General features: G+C 38.2%; 1 protein-coding gene across 1 annotated transcript in view; it reads left to right on the forward strand.

Annotated features, from left to right (window-relative positions):
* Positions 1–13007, forward strand: part of OSBPL7 (oxysterol binding protein like 7) — a 1590705-nt gene that overhangs the window by 1233429 nt on the left and 344269 nt on the right. Inside the window, exon 16 of the mRNA XM_044054965.1 lies at positions 7844–7981. Coding sequence (XP_043910900.1) covers positions 7844–7981 — 138 coding nt within the window. The remainder of the gene's footprint in view (positions 1–7843; positions 7982–13007) is intronic.

A 13007-nucleotide genomic window follows, 5' to 3' on the forward strand; every position in this document is an offset into this window, starting at 1 on the left:
TTGTCACCTCTGGTGGGAGTGTTGACCAGCTGAACCAGGGCATTTGAGTTTATAAATTCTAGGAAATGTTGGGCAAGGGAGTTAGTACTTGAATAGTTCTCCCAGTTAATGTTTGGGTAATTGAAATCACCCAATATTAAGGTGTTTGGTAGGACCTTTATGTTTCCCAGTTTTTCCAGAAACGTTGAATGGGGGTCCTGGGACATGGTGGGTGATCTGTAGCAAGCTACAATTTGAATTGCAGTTTTGCCCGTTATTAGTTGCACGTGGATGATCTCTGAAGCATCGTGCTGTGCCACTAACTTGGAGGTGTGGGTATCCTTGATGAATATGGATACGCCCCCGCCTTTTGTATTTTGGTTTGGGTTCTGTGGCTGAAATGTATGGTATGAGTTGTAGCCTGGTAGTGCTGGGGTGCTGTCTGGAGCCTTTAAACCAGGTTTCTGTTACTGCACATATATCGATTTTCTCCATACTGAGGAGTGCCTCGAGTGCGTGCATTTTGAGGTTTAGACTTCTGGCATTGAGTAGTATTACCCTCAGTTTTTTGTTTCTTGTGCTATATACGGCGGTGGGTTGAACATTATAAAAGAGATAAAAGAACTGGAAGATAGATCCTTAGAAAAGGGAAGGAGCAAATTACATAGAAGTACATGGAAATTGTGGGAACAATACATGCATAATAATTTTCAGGAGGAGGAGTGAGGTTTAAAGGAAGGCAGGAATTCAGCAATTTTTTGTAATGTTAGACTGATGATTGTAGAAAAAAAATATGTTTGATGCATATTTTATTTATATTGAAAAAAATGGTAAAGTTTTTTTCTTTTCTGTTAATGTAGGTTTGCAGTGATAAAGGTATTTAAAAAATAGTTGCTTCTCAACAGCAAGCTTTCTAAAGTCATGCATATTTTCCAGATACTGCCTTATTTTCTCTTTAGCACACTGCAGTTGCACCTCTCCTTATTCTGTGAGATCCCCTTACTCTGCAATACTGTAACCTTTGTCAGCCCATCTAAATAATTCCTATTACTTCTTGGCCGTATTTCTTTCTCCTTTATTTCTACTGAATTTTTAAACCGATTTTCTTTTTTACCCCACTCACTAGCTATCACTTCTGAAGAAATTTCTGTCTTCTGTAATAGCTGTCAAATAATTTCCACTACCGATTCCTTAAATTTCTCTTTTCTTAACAGGTAGGCAGTAAAGCACAAGTGCCTCATTTTTACTAAACTACCCTGCATTTTTATCTTAGTTTGTATCAAGTGAATGATCTGACATAGTTATTGGATGGGTCACAAAGCTTTCATTTAAATGCACATCTTCCTGTGGAATACATTTTCTATCCAGTTAAGCCCAGTTATCATACCTTGTTGAATAATATGTAAATTCTGTCTGAGTTCCTAATACTGAATTAACTTCTTCTGTAAGAAATGTTTTCCTATAATTTCTTCAGAAATCTAGCCTCTTTTTTTATAGTTTCTCCTTCTAGCTCCCCCTGATACACTCTCACTATTGAAAATCAAGTTCCAGCACCCGTATGAGTAATATTCCCTGTTGAAAGCTCATTATTTCTCCCAAAATTTTCTTAAGCTCCCTAATGGCACTTTTTAGGTTTAATATAAATACACACCAGCATAATCATGCTCCCTGCCAATAGGCCCTTACAACAACCACAAATCTCTGATTATTGTATTTTATTCCCTCTTCTGTCACTGTTGGAGACCCTCTGACAATCAGTACTATTGTTCCCCTTTTATGCTGAGTATCCATCCTGAAATTCTTTCTTTGTCAAATTCACATGGCCATTTCTTTACAAATGTAACTCTTGCAGCATTGCTTTTTGTACTTTGAATATAATTCAAAACTTTCCCCTTTTTTCTATGCCTGTAAGGCCATTTACATTCCACGATAATATGGATTAGCACAGCCATTATGATACAAATATATCGTTCCCTCCTAATATACATGAAAGTGTTTGAATGTGTATTTCCAACTTTTGTCTTACATGCATGCACTAATGTTTTGCAGGCTGATCTTTTATACATTTATTTTGCCTCATCTCTATTTGAACCTGTCACATTTTCAAAAATTTTGTTTTAATGAAAACCATCAAACAAAAAACTAAATACATTTTCAGAATTCTCCCATCCCATTAACTTTAAACATGCAAACTTATGTGGACCTCCAAAAAATTAATTTTAATCCTCCAAATAGGAACAATTTTCTCAAATCAACAACTGTACCCACAGGCATTATCTAATCTGAATTTAAGATTACCTATGCTAAAGTGAATGTTACTGCCTGTGTTCTGATGTACGTTGATTGGTCTTTGTTCTTTCCTTACCTCTATTCTCCTCCCAGATGTGAAAAACAGCTTCAGAAAGCATTAACTCTTTTAAGAAAAAGTGCACTGGCTGTCTTTAAATAAAACTAAATTGTAGATTTTTCTATTAAATGTATTAAACTATTCCTCGTGCGGGAAGGGGGGCTACTATCGCTTATTCACTTTCCATAATTTCAGATTTTATTTTTTACTGAACTGCTTGCCATTATACAGTTACATCTTGCATTTCCCTCAGCAAAGAATTCTTAAAACTCTCTAGAGTAATTGCTTTTACCTGCAAACAGCTCGTCTGGATGTAAAAGTAGCAAGAGAAAAATAATTCAGTAGATGCATGAAGGAATTTTTGTACATTTCACTCAAACCAGTATCTACAACTGCTTTCAGCTGCATTCTTTTTGACACCCACTGAGGACAATTGGTAATGGAAAAAAGAAATATCTTTGCAGATGCAAGGAACTTAGCATTTCACACAGCTTTCACAATTTTGTCATATTTTCAAGACTTGCTTACAAAAAACACTTGTTTATAGTTTAAGCCGAGGAAATTATTCTAAGCTTCCACTCTTGTGAAAGCAAGAGAAATAATCTTAATTCTACATATAATATACTCAGTGTACTTTTACACCCCACCCCTTACCCCAGTAGTCCAGTACCATAATTAACTTAATCTTGCTTCAGTCCAACCTTTCTTCTCTTGTTATACTGCAAAGCCTATATTTCTTAAAATTAAAAAAAGTATTTGTTTACTTTGATATCTTTAACATATACTACAGTCACAGAAAATACTCCTCCCATATTTAAAATACCCATGATACACAGTACATAACATGCAATTTAAATCGTGACATGTTTTGTACAATTACTAATAAGAACAAAAATTTTGTATTTAGAGTTTTTTTTCTTTTTAGTGTCCTTCTAAACAGTAATGACATAAAGTATGGTATATGCATTGTAGACCACCCACAAGTTATACAAAGTCAACAAAAGGCCAGCCTTTCTCAGCCACGTTTTCCTGTAAAACCATATTTCACAAATGTGACTGATGCTTCATATACTCCAGTTTATTCAGTAATTTTGTTGTGCCAGTCATTATCCTTTTCATCCCCATCTCCCATCAACAGGCTCTGGTTTAAGTCCAAGGCACTTCTGATTCTTCTAATCAACTCCTGTTCTTTTTTCTGTCTCTCAGGTATTTTCCTTTGGAGCATTGGCAAAGTCTCTCTATGAGCTTTATTTTCAGAAAAATGAAATGCAGAGTCCCATTCTGTTTGCTGGCTCACTTTTTTTAGGATAACCTTTTTGATTTTTCTCCTTAGTCTGTTTTGCATCCAAAAATGTTATTTGATCCTCCAGGAAAACAGTGCTCTGAAGACCACTGGATACAACAACTTGAATCTCACTCATGCCTCTCGACATAGTTTCATAGGTTTATAGGATGATACTAGGCTATTGGCCTGGAGGCCCTTAAAAGCCTAGCCAAGAATTTTGCCCATGTTCCCTCAAAGTTGGCACCTGTTTCCCCTGTCCAAGTTCCTCTTAAAGAGGGCTAGAGAGGTACTCTTCTTGACATGGACAGGAGTCTGTTCCACAGATGGGGAGCCTTTGGGACACAAATCTGTCACAGAACAGATTAAGGCCTTGCATACGGGTTGCTCGAGTGGAGTTTGTCTTACTGATATGCAGCAACTCCATCAAGACTGGGTCTGAAACGGCCTTGTATGTCAGACACAGGTCACCTCTGAGTAGTCTGTATGAGACTGAGTAAATGGACTGGCCTTTTAGCCTGTCTGTATAGGATATGTGTGTGAGACTCTGGATTTTCCTGGTCAGGAACCTCTGTGGTCTCTCCAACTGTTAAATGTGCTTGGCGAGGTACATGCCAAAGGGGGCATTGTACTTCATAATGGGTCTGATAAGGGAGGAGTACAGGGATGTTATACCCTCCTTGTTCCTCAATGAAATACCCTTATTTATGAGGTGGTGGGCCGTGTAGAAACCCTTCCGTACAACAGAGGCAACGTGGTGGTCAAACATTAGGTTGCTAGCAAACTGGGTGCCCAAGTCCCTCATGACTGATTGCATGCTTAGTACGTTATTATTAATGTGATAATTAGTGGGTATGGCATTTTCCTCAAAGGGGATAATGATGCATTTCTTGGCATTCAGTTTGAGGCCATGCTTCTGGCACCAGTCATTAGTTTATGTTCATATCACTAGTGGAATTTAAGACAGTGTCCAGCTTGCAGTCATCTGCAAACTTGGTCAGCCAGCGACCACTGGTTTTGGCTTGCACCTCAGAAAAGTATATCCCAAACAGTAGAGGCCCCAAGACCGATCCTTGGGGTACACCACTCGTTACTGGTCTACTACTAGAAGTGGCTTCCCCTACTTTGACTGAGTGGGTTCTATCAGTGAGCCAGTTGGCTACCCATCTGGTAACATATGGGTTGATGCCTAGCTGGGAGAGTTTATTATTATGCCTGAGTGGGGAATAGTGTCAAAGGCTTTATCTAGGTCAAGGTAGGAGGTGTGCACCGTCTTCCCCTCGTCCATGGCTTTGGTGACTATTTCAAAGAAGTCAACCAAGTTTAACAGGCTTGATCTCCCTTTGACAAAAACCAAACTGTGTGGGGTCAAGCATTTGAAGGTTGCCAATGTCCTTGTTTATATAGTCCATGATAATGCATTTGATGGCATTGCAGATCAGGCTAGTTAGGCTGATGGGCCTATAATTGCCTGGGTCAGTGGATGCTCCACCTTTGTGTAGAGGGATGACAGTGGGTGTCCTCCATTCAGCTGGGATGAAGCCGATCCTCAAGCTTTGGTTGAATAGGGTGTCTAATGGAGCTAAGAGCTAATGCCTGACATTCCCTGGTTGGTGGGATAGATTTGCTTCTCTGTTGTGTCAATTTTTAAAACTTTTCCCTTCCTTCACAGTTTTGTCAGGGTCATCTTTTTCTTCTGGTATGATTGCATCTTTATTAATGCACATCTTGGCTGCATTCTTATGACCATGTTTGAAGCAACCACTCAGTGTGCCCTTTCAGTTAACAAATCCTGCTGTGGAATAGCGATCTAGTTACTTATTTGTGCTTTCATAAAGTTAATACAGTCTGTTCTTTCCAGTTTCTGTAGTGCAGCAGAAAAAAAATAGGTTTTCTCTGCAAGCTTTTTCTTTTAACCCTGCTGTTTTTGAAACACCTTTTCTTGAGAAGCCTCATACTTAGCTAGCCTTTTCTTCATTTCAACTTCTGATTTTTGCAGTTTTATCATTATCTCAATAGCGTTTTAAAGTTTTTTTCTAGCCTTTTGTTTGAGTTGATATATTCCTTTAATGTTTCATTCTGAGTACATTTGATTTATTTTTTTTCCTCTGAATTACTGGAAGCCATCTGATGTACCAAAGCTGAAGCTTGAACTGCTATTGCTTAACAGCTGGATATTCTTCCTAGACAGTGTTTTCTGTTCACCTTCTCTGGTTGATTTTCTTCCATGTTCTCTAAATGTCTTCTTTTCTGGAATCCAGTCAGTGTATTTATTAGCCAGTAACTGACAATTTCACTGGCTAGTTATCAGTTTCTGTTTTCACACTGGAAGACCTGAAATTAAGCTGTTGATCAATGTGCAGCCATCTTGGAAGTCCAGAAAGCAAACCATCTTGACACATACTGTAATAGCTATGGCTTTATTAAGTCAAGGCAAACATGACTTCCACAAGCACTGTTGTTGTACCCTCACAATCACACTTTCCCCTTAGTAGCAGTTTCTGTAATACTATAAATATGGGAACATTAACAGTAGCAGAGACTTTTTTATTGCTTATGTACAACCATAGACTGTTTAGTGCAACAGTTTGCTCAGCAGGATTTGCTCAGCAGGATAAGGTCATGTTGTTCTTGGTACAAAACCGTGCTTAACTGTGTATGAAATTACCTGAGCATCCAGTCTTTCAGGGCAAGAGTGGTTCTCTAACACTCTCACATTGCCCTTTCTCCATGAGTACACTGGAGGGGATTTATACATGATCCCCTTTTAGTTACCATTAGTACATGTGAAGTTGTTCATTGTGGTGTTTTAGCATTGTTATACCATGATGACATCATTATCGAACTCTGACAAATACAGTGATGTCATCAAGGATATTCTGTCCACCAGTTTGGTGCAGATTCACCTGTGGCTAACTGAATGTGACCTTATCATCATTTTCTAGAAAACATAATTCATATTATTTGGAACTCAGAAAGGCTTTAGTCTGTTACTCCTTACTAGATTGCTGAGTCCCCTTTGGTGGTCCTTGAGGTTCTGTTACATATCTTAAATATCTTGTACTGTGGCGTGACCCTTATCTGTCCCATACACACTGTCAAATGATCACAGTGACCATTAGATGCCTAGCCATATATACCTTTTAGCTGATGTAACCAAAAGTTCTTGACACCTTTTTCATTTAGTTAATTGACTCATATCAAACAGGGCAGCCAGAGTAGTGAATGGGGAGATTTGTCTTCCCATCTGATTATCAAGATTAGCATTAAAGGTAACAAAGGTAGTGTTTTGTCTGACCTGTAGTCGTAGCTTATTCCATAGGCCGGGAATATGTTGAGTTAGGAACGTATCCCTCTGGTGAATCTTGTTTATTTGTTGTAGTAAATTTAAGTCCATAGTGTAGGTGCTTTTCGAAGAAATAGCTGGTCAAATAAGATTAGGTCTTTCATGGCCCATAAGTCAAGACTAAGATCACCTTAAAACAACCAATGTGCTACTGAGTATAAGAGCTGTCTGATCATTGCCACCTCAAAACTCTAGCGAGTGGGATTAGTTCTGACCAAGCCAAAAATCCATTGAGTGGGTGGGATAGAGAGGGAGAAGTCTGTTTGCCATTTATTACATTTATTACAGGGCAGCATGTTTGCTAACTTCTGAGGTCAGTACTGCAGTAGAGATAAAACAAAAATCTGTGGAGCTGCTGTGATAGAGAATGCTATGCGCTGTGTAGAGCCACTTTGTAAATAACAATAGGTAACCTGCTGCAGCTTATACTCTGGCTTCTGGAATCCTATTCAAAATCTAGTTTTATAGTGTGTTTCTTCAGTTATGACAATTTCACTGAGCTTACCTATGCTGCTTAAACAATTTCTAAATGAGGCAGACTATCCATATGGTGCCCAAACTTGTTTTTTTAAGCTCATGACTAATGGTTTGGGCATATGAAAGGTGCCCTGAAAGCTTTGGAAGCCAGACAGCTGTTATATCCTTAGTAGGGATATAACCCTTATAGCTAAGACTACTGTAGCAGTGATCATTCAAAGATCTACTGTTACGGTACGTTTACTTACACAACTGTGGTTTTTTGACATGCAATGTTTTACTCTGTTTTCATGCTAAGCATACTTGTATTTTACACATTATTGGATCCTTATGGAAATGAGCACTTCTAGAGTTATAGCATTGTGGTTTCTATATATTTTGTAAAAGGAAACCCTTCTGTTTTCCTTTGCAGGTGTATGTAGCTGCTTTTGCTGTTTCGTCCTATGCCTCAACATACTATCGTGCTGGAGCAAAACCATTTAACCCAGTGCTGGGAGAAACGTACGAATGTGAGCGTGCTGACAAAGGTTTTACCTTCATCAGTGAGCAGGTACATGGTGCCCAGTTTGGGATCCTTCATGTCAGAACAGAGTAACCTACTTCTGAGTGGTGACAAAGAGTGAATGCTTGAATAAGAAAGATGTCAAAAGACTGGAGAAATTAATTTACTTCAGTGGTAGGGACAGTTAGTCAAAGAGAGAAATGCAGGCTAGGTAATGTTTCTTTGGAGAAACAGAGAGAGACATTTTTTGTCACTGGCACAAGGCATTTGGTGACTATAAGAAAGCACATACAAGAGACAGTAGTGGTTAGATTGATAAGTTTATGCTTTGTGGGAGAACAAGATAAACATAAACATTCTCAAACTTAAAGCCTTTGGTCTTTCAAAAGAAGTGCAAAATTGAGGTTGTTGTTTCTGAAAAAGTTATCAGCATTGTCTAAACATGTAGCTGTGTCAAAACTGGAACTGCACACCTCTGATTTTCTTTCTTATTATGAGAGTGTCTGCTTTCCTCTATGGACTCTTCCAACTCTGAATTTAATGAAGACCTAGCCTGTACCATCTAGATTTGTCATCTAGAATAATTCTTCCTAGCTGTGATGAGGAGGAAGCTCCCCAGTGGTGGGTGTTACTTGGGGATACCCTTAGCCTCATGGAAGAACATTTAATTTAAATGTGGGGTTATAGAGATTTATAAAGAAGGATATGTTGAGACGTGTCACTGAGCAGTCTAGGCCGTCTTCTGTTCCCTAGTAATTGCAACCTTTAAGGATCTGTTAGTAATACATCCCTGGAAGTAGACTCCTATTTCTTCAGAAGTTTCAATGAGATTCCTAAAGAGCACCACCATCTGTGTAAAGATCAAATAACTGACCCAGCAGTGATTTTTTTGGAGGTTGCTTGCGGGTCAGAGGTAATGGTAGGCTTGAATATACTGCCAAATGATAAGAAAAGCAGATTTCAAGACAGGTTTAATAAAAATGTATACATCTCATCCTCCATGGGATTAGACCCATCAGCTACCAAATACATGTGGTGTATTGCTAGAGGGATCACCTTAGACATGATGAAGATTTGCCTCAGTACTTTGTTGACATTTGTGTAAAGATGTTACCAAACACACACACACTGTAGGAAAAGTAGCAGCTGATACTGACTGTGTGCTTAGGAGTCAAGTGTTGCTTCCTATCTAGCATTTTCCTGATGGTGTCAAGGGTCATCTGCTTGGTCCCCCCAAGACACTTCCTGGCCCTCTTCTAAAGAGATAGAGATTCAAGAAAGTAGTTGAGAAAGGACAACAGTGCAGACAGTTAATTACGTTTTTCATTCACTATTCCTTAGATTCTTACAAATCTACCTAAGACAAGACCATTTTATAGTAAACAGACCAAATATGAGCAATGATGGTAGCAAAGGGCAGTTCCAGAAGAGGCAGAAGTCACAAAGAAAAGGCATGAGCTCTGCAGTCACAGGATAACACCCAATGACAGATTTCCTCTTTACAACAGTAACAGTTTGCTACTGTGACTAATGTGCAGCGCCCCTCACCTTTCTTGGAAGAGAGACTCTATGTTTTCATAATGTAGTGGTTTTAAAAATAGATAAGCAAGATAGTAGCCACAGACTACACCAGTTTCCTGAATTTCCACATCTGGAGGCATTTATTGCATCCATACAAAAAAAATTTACAGCCAGTACTACCCGTTATAGAGCAGTTGGCAGACTACAAAGCACAGCAGAGTTCTGTCTCATCAGAAGAGCAGTGAACATCACTTAAGATTGTTCCTCGTATGAGAAAAGGATGACCAGGAGAAGCCCATCCTGAAATTCTTGTTTTAATAAATATTTGGCACTTAAAAATGTAAGGTACTAATCTGACAAACCTTGCTTTCATTACTAAAGAAAAATACCTTAAGTTTAGCTTTATATAAAATGACACATACTTAATATGTTCTCATCTACATGGCTCACAGATGGTTTGTCGGACCCAAACTGGGAACCACTCACTATCAGTTATCTCTTTTGTTCTTTGTCCTTCTGCTGCATCCAAAGTCTTCTCCAAATCTGTGACATTCGAGTGTGCCCTCTTAGTGCTGGAAGAGGTTCACACTTACCCTTAACTGGATTATTATATAATGCAAGCTCATTTGTTTGGGTAAATCCTGGTAGCTCTGAACTTTGCAATTTCCAGTGTCTAGAAATCTCACTGTATGCACAAAAGCCTGGTGTCTAAGTTCCTATTAGCCATACAAGATATGGAAGTTTGTGGGGGTCTTTTTTTATCTTAGGATCGAATTTAGCTGATAAAGGACTTCTTTCTTTATTTCTGTATTAAAACAGAGGCCATCTCAGTGCGAGGACATTCCTCATGACTTTCAGAGATATATTCTTGTCTGTGATCAGGTTTCCAAATGTCAGGTTGCACATGAGAAAAGTTTAGTGGTACCAGCTGAAGAACCTTTCTGCCACTGCTAGAGTGTAGACCTCAGCACGTAGGCTATTGAACTGTTTCTTTTGTTTCTAATTCATGAGATGGGATTTGCTCTGGTACTGTCTTTCTTGCTTGTGAGAAGAAGTCCACTTGAATCACCCCTATTAAGTGCCAGTAGTTCAACCCATGCAACAGAAGATATATAGGTTCAAAGGAAACAGAGAAATGACATCACCATCTCACACAATACAGCACATTGTAATAAAGCAAAATGTAGTACTGCTTCTAAACCTTTAAGAAGACTCATACCAGTGATGTGAAAATCATAAACTTTATTTATTGATTTATTTATATTTGTTTACCAGGGTAGTGCACTGATCAATATTGACCAATTTCAGGCTCAGTCTGGGTGAAATACAAAACATTTCACAAAAAACTTCAAACTAATTACAAAAAAAATGTGGATATACATTCTAGTGAACAAGTAGAGTGTAATGTACAACATATACATTCATTTGTAAAGTAGGTCAGTCTTCAGTGAATCTTGAGAGAGGAAAAAAGGCTTGGAAAGGAGATAGGTTAGGTGATATGTCTTATGTTGAAGCAGGAGCATTTGGCTTGGATGAAAAAAGTGATTTTTGAGCTGCAGTCTGAATTTGGAATAAATATTGATTTCCTCAGTATCAACGGGGAGAACTTGCCAATGAGTAGGTGCCAGACAGGAGGAAGTATGTGCAGTGCTGTGGACTTTGTTTCTAGGGGTAATAAGTGTTAGTGTGGCTTGTGAGTAGTGTCTCAGGTTGTAGGAGGAGTTTTGTTTCACGAATTTTAGCTGCAAGGAGAGTAAATGTGTGGAGTTGGAGCAGTTTGTGTGGTTGGGATCCTAAAAGTAGGTTAAATCTTTGTTTTATGGGTAGCCATTTAACTTTTTCTGGGGCGCTATACTGATGCTCATGCAGAGGTTGTGGTAACACTGAGACTGCAGATGTATTGGTTCAGCTAGTGGCTCTACAGATAGCTTCCGGCATTTGGGAGGAATGCTTTTATGGTTTGGGGTTTTCTATTAGTTGTTTAAGATATTTGGGAAGTTTTCATGAAAAGGAAAACGTGATGTTGCCATGTGGCAAGGATGCAAGCTGAGAGATGTGGTTGTAATGCATTTTGTTTTCTTCTGAAGTATGACACTCTTGCCTTCCTTACTTTTATTTCACATTGTTGTCTAAGGAGGAGTAATTTACTGTAATACATTTAGTAGTTCATTTGTTTCCATGTTTTTCAAGTTTCACTGCTTTATCAGAGCGTGTCAAGTGTTATCCCAGAGTAGTGTTGTTCTCTAAGGTATTTTTGTTGCAGAGAATGTATTTTATTAAAGACTGGTTGTATACATACATTAAGTGTGTAAGCAATGAGATGCCCAAATGTTTAACTAGTCTAGATTATTAAATACATGTAACATTTATTTTTATTTTTTCACATTTGTTAACCAGGTTAGTTCAAATGAGTTTGCAAACAAACCCGTTTTCAATGGAGACCCGAGGGGAAAAGCCCCAGCAGACATAAGTAAAGATAAAGTGACAATATACAAATATTAAATACAAATTAAAATACAAAATAATTGTAAAAAAGAAAAGGTTATTAACTATTTCCATTGCATTGATAGTAAGCAACCTATTTTTAGTGGAGACCCAAAAGGAAAGAGCCCCAGCATACATAAGGAAAGATAAACATATAGGACAAAAACTATTAAAAATAACAATGCAAATACGAAATTAATTATAAAGAGAAAAAAAGAAAAAAAATGATGAACATTAAAGGTTGCACTGATAGCAGTGATCTAAAATTTACTACATATGAGAATAAAAACAAAAAGATAGTCCTTGTTCAAAATAAGGGCAATGTATAGACATTGATAGGAAGTGAGGGAAAAAAAGATAGTGTGGAGAATGGGAGGGGGCTATAGTAGGGCTATAGCAGTAGAGTTGAGGGTTTAGGAAGTTAGTTTAAGCAGAAGTTACTAACAGAAAGAAAGTTAGGAGATGCAACAGGTTATACAGTAGGACAGACTGACTACGTGTGGTCAAGGCAACGGCATAATTTCAAGTTTACTAGGTGAGATTTAAGCTCCTTTTTAAAACAGGGAAAGGAAAAGGTTGGATCTAATATGGAGAGGGAGTTTGTTCCAATTTAGTGAGACAAGAGTGTTTGTAAAATAGTTTGCCAGCATTCCTTTTCGGTTTATAAACTGAGAGAAAATGCTGATCAGCACTCTGGAGAGGCCGGGAGGGAGAGTTGGGAGTAACATGGTAGGCGAGAGCAGGGCAGGAAGAGGGGTTGTTGAGTATAGAAAAGGTAGTATGGAGTTGCGATTTGATTTGATTTTCATTTGATTCTCTGTGTACTTCTGATGGGGAAGTGATGAAAGGAAGTTTTGGAGATTTGAAAGAGAGTGTGACTAATGGTGACAGGTGATCTTATAATTTGTTTGGCAAGCATTTTGTATTTGTAAATTGATTATGAAAAATGTGACACATTTCTTAAATAAATTTAGAAGGGGCATATGTCACCTTTTAATGATTTTTCACTTGTGCCTAGGACACTTCTGTTCTGACCAAAAGACACTCAGTTTTATTTCTAATGTGTGCA

The sequence above is a fragment of the Protopterus annectens genome, chromosome 13.part0, assembly GCF_019279795.1.
Source record: "Protopterus annectens isolate FY-2018-M chromosome 13.part0, PAN1.0, whole genome shotgun sequence".
In the NCBI taxonomy this organism is placed as follows: domain Eukaryota; kingdom Metazoa; phylum Chordata; order Ceratodontiformes; family Protopteridae; genus Protopterus; species Protopterus annectens.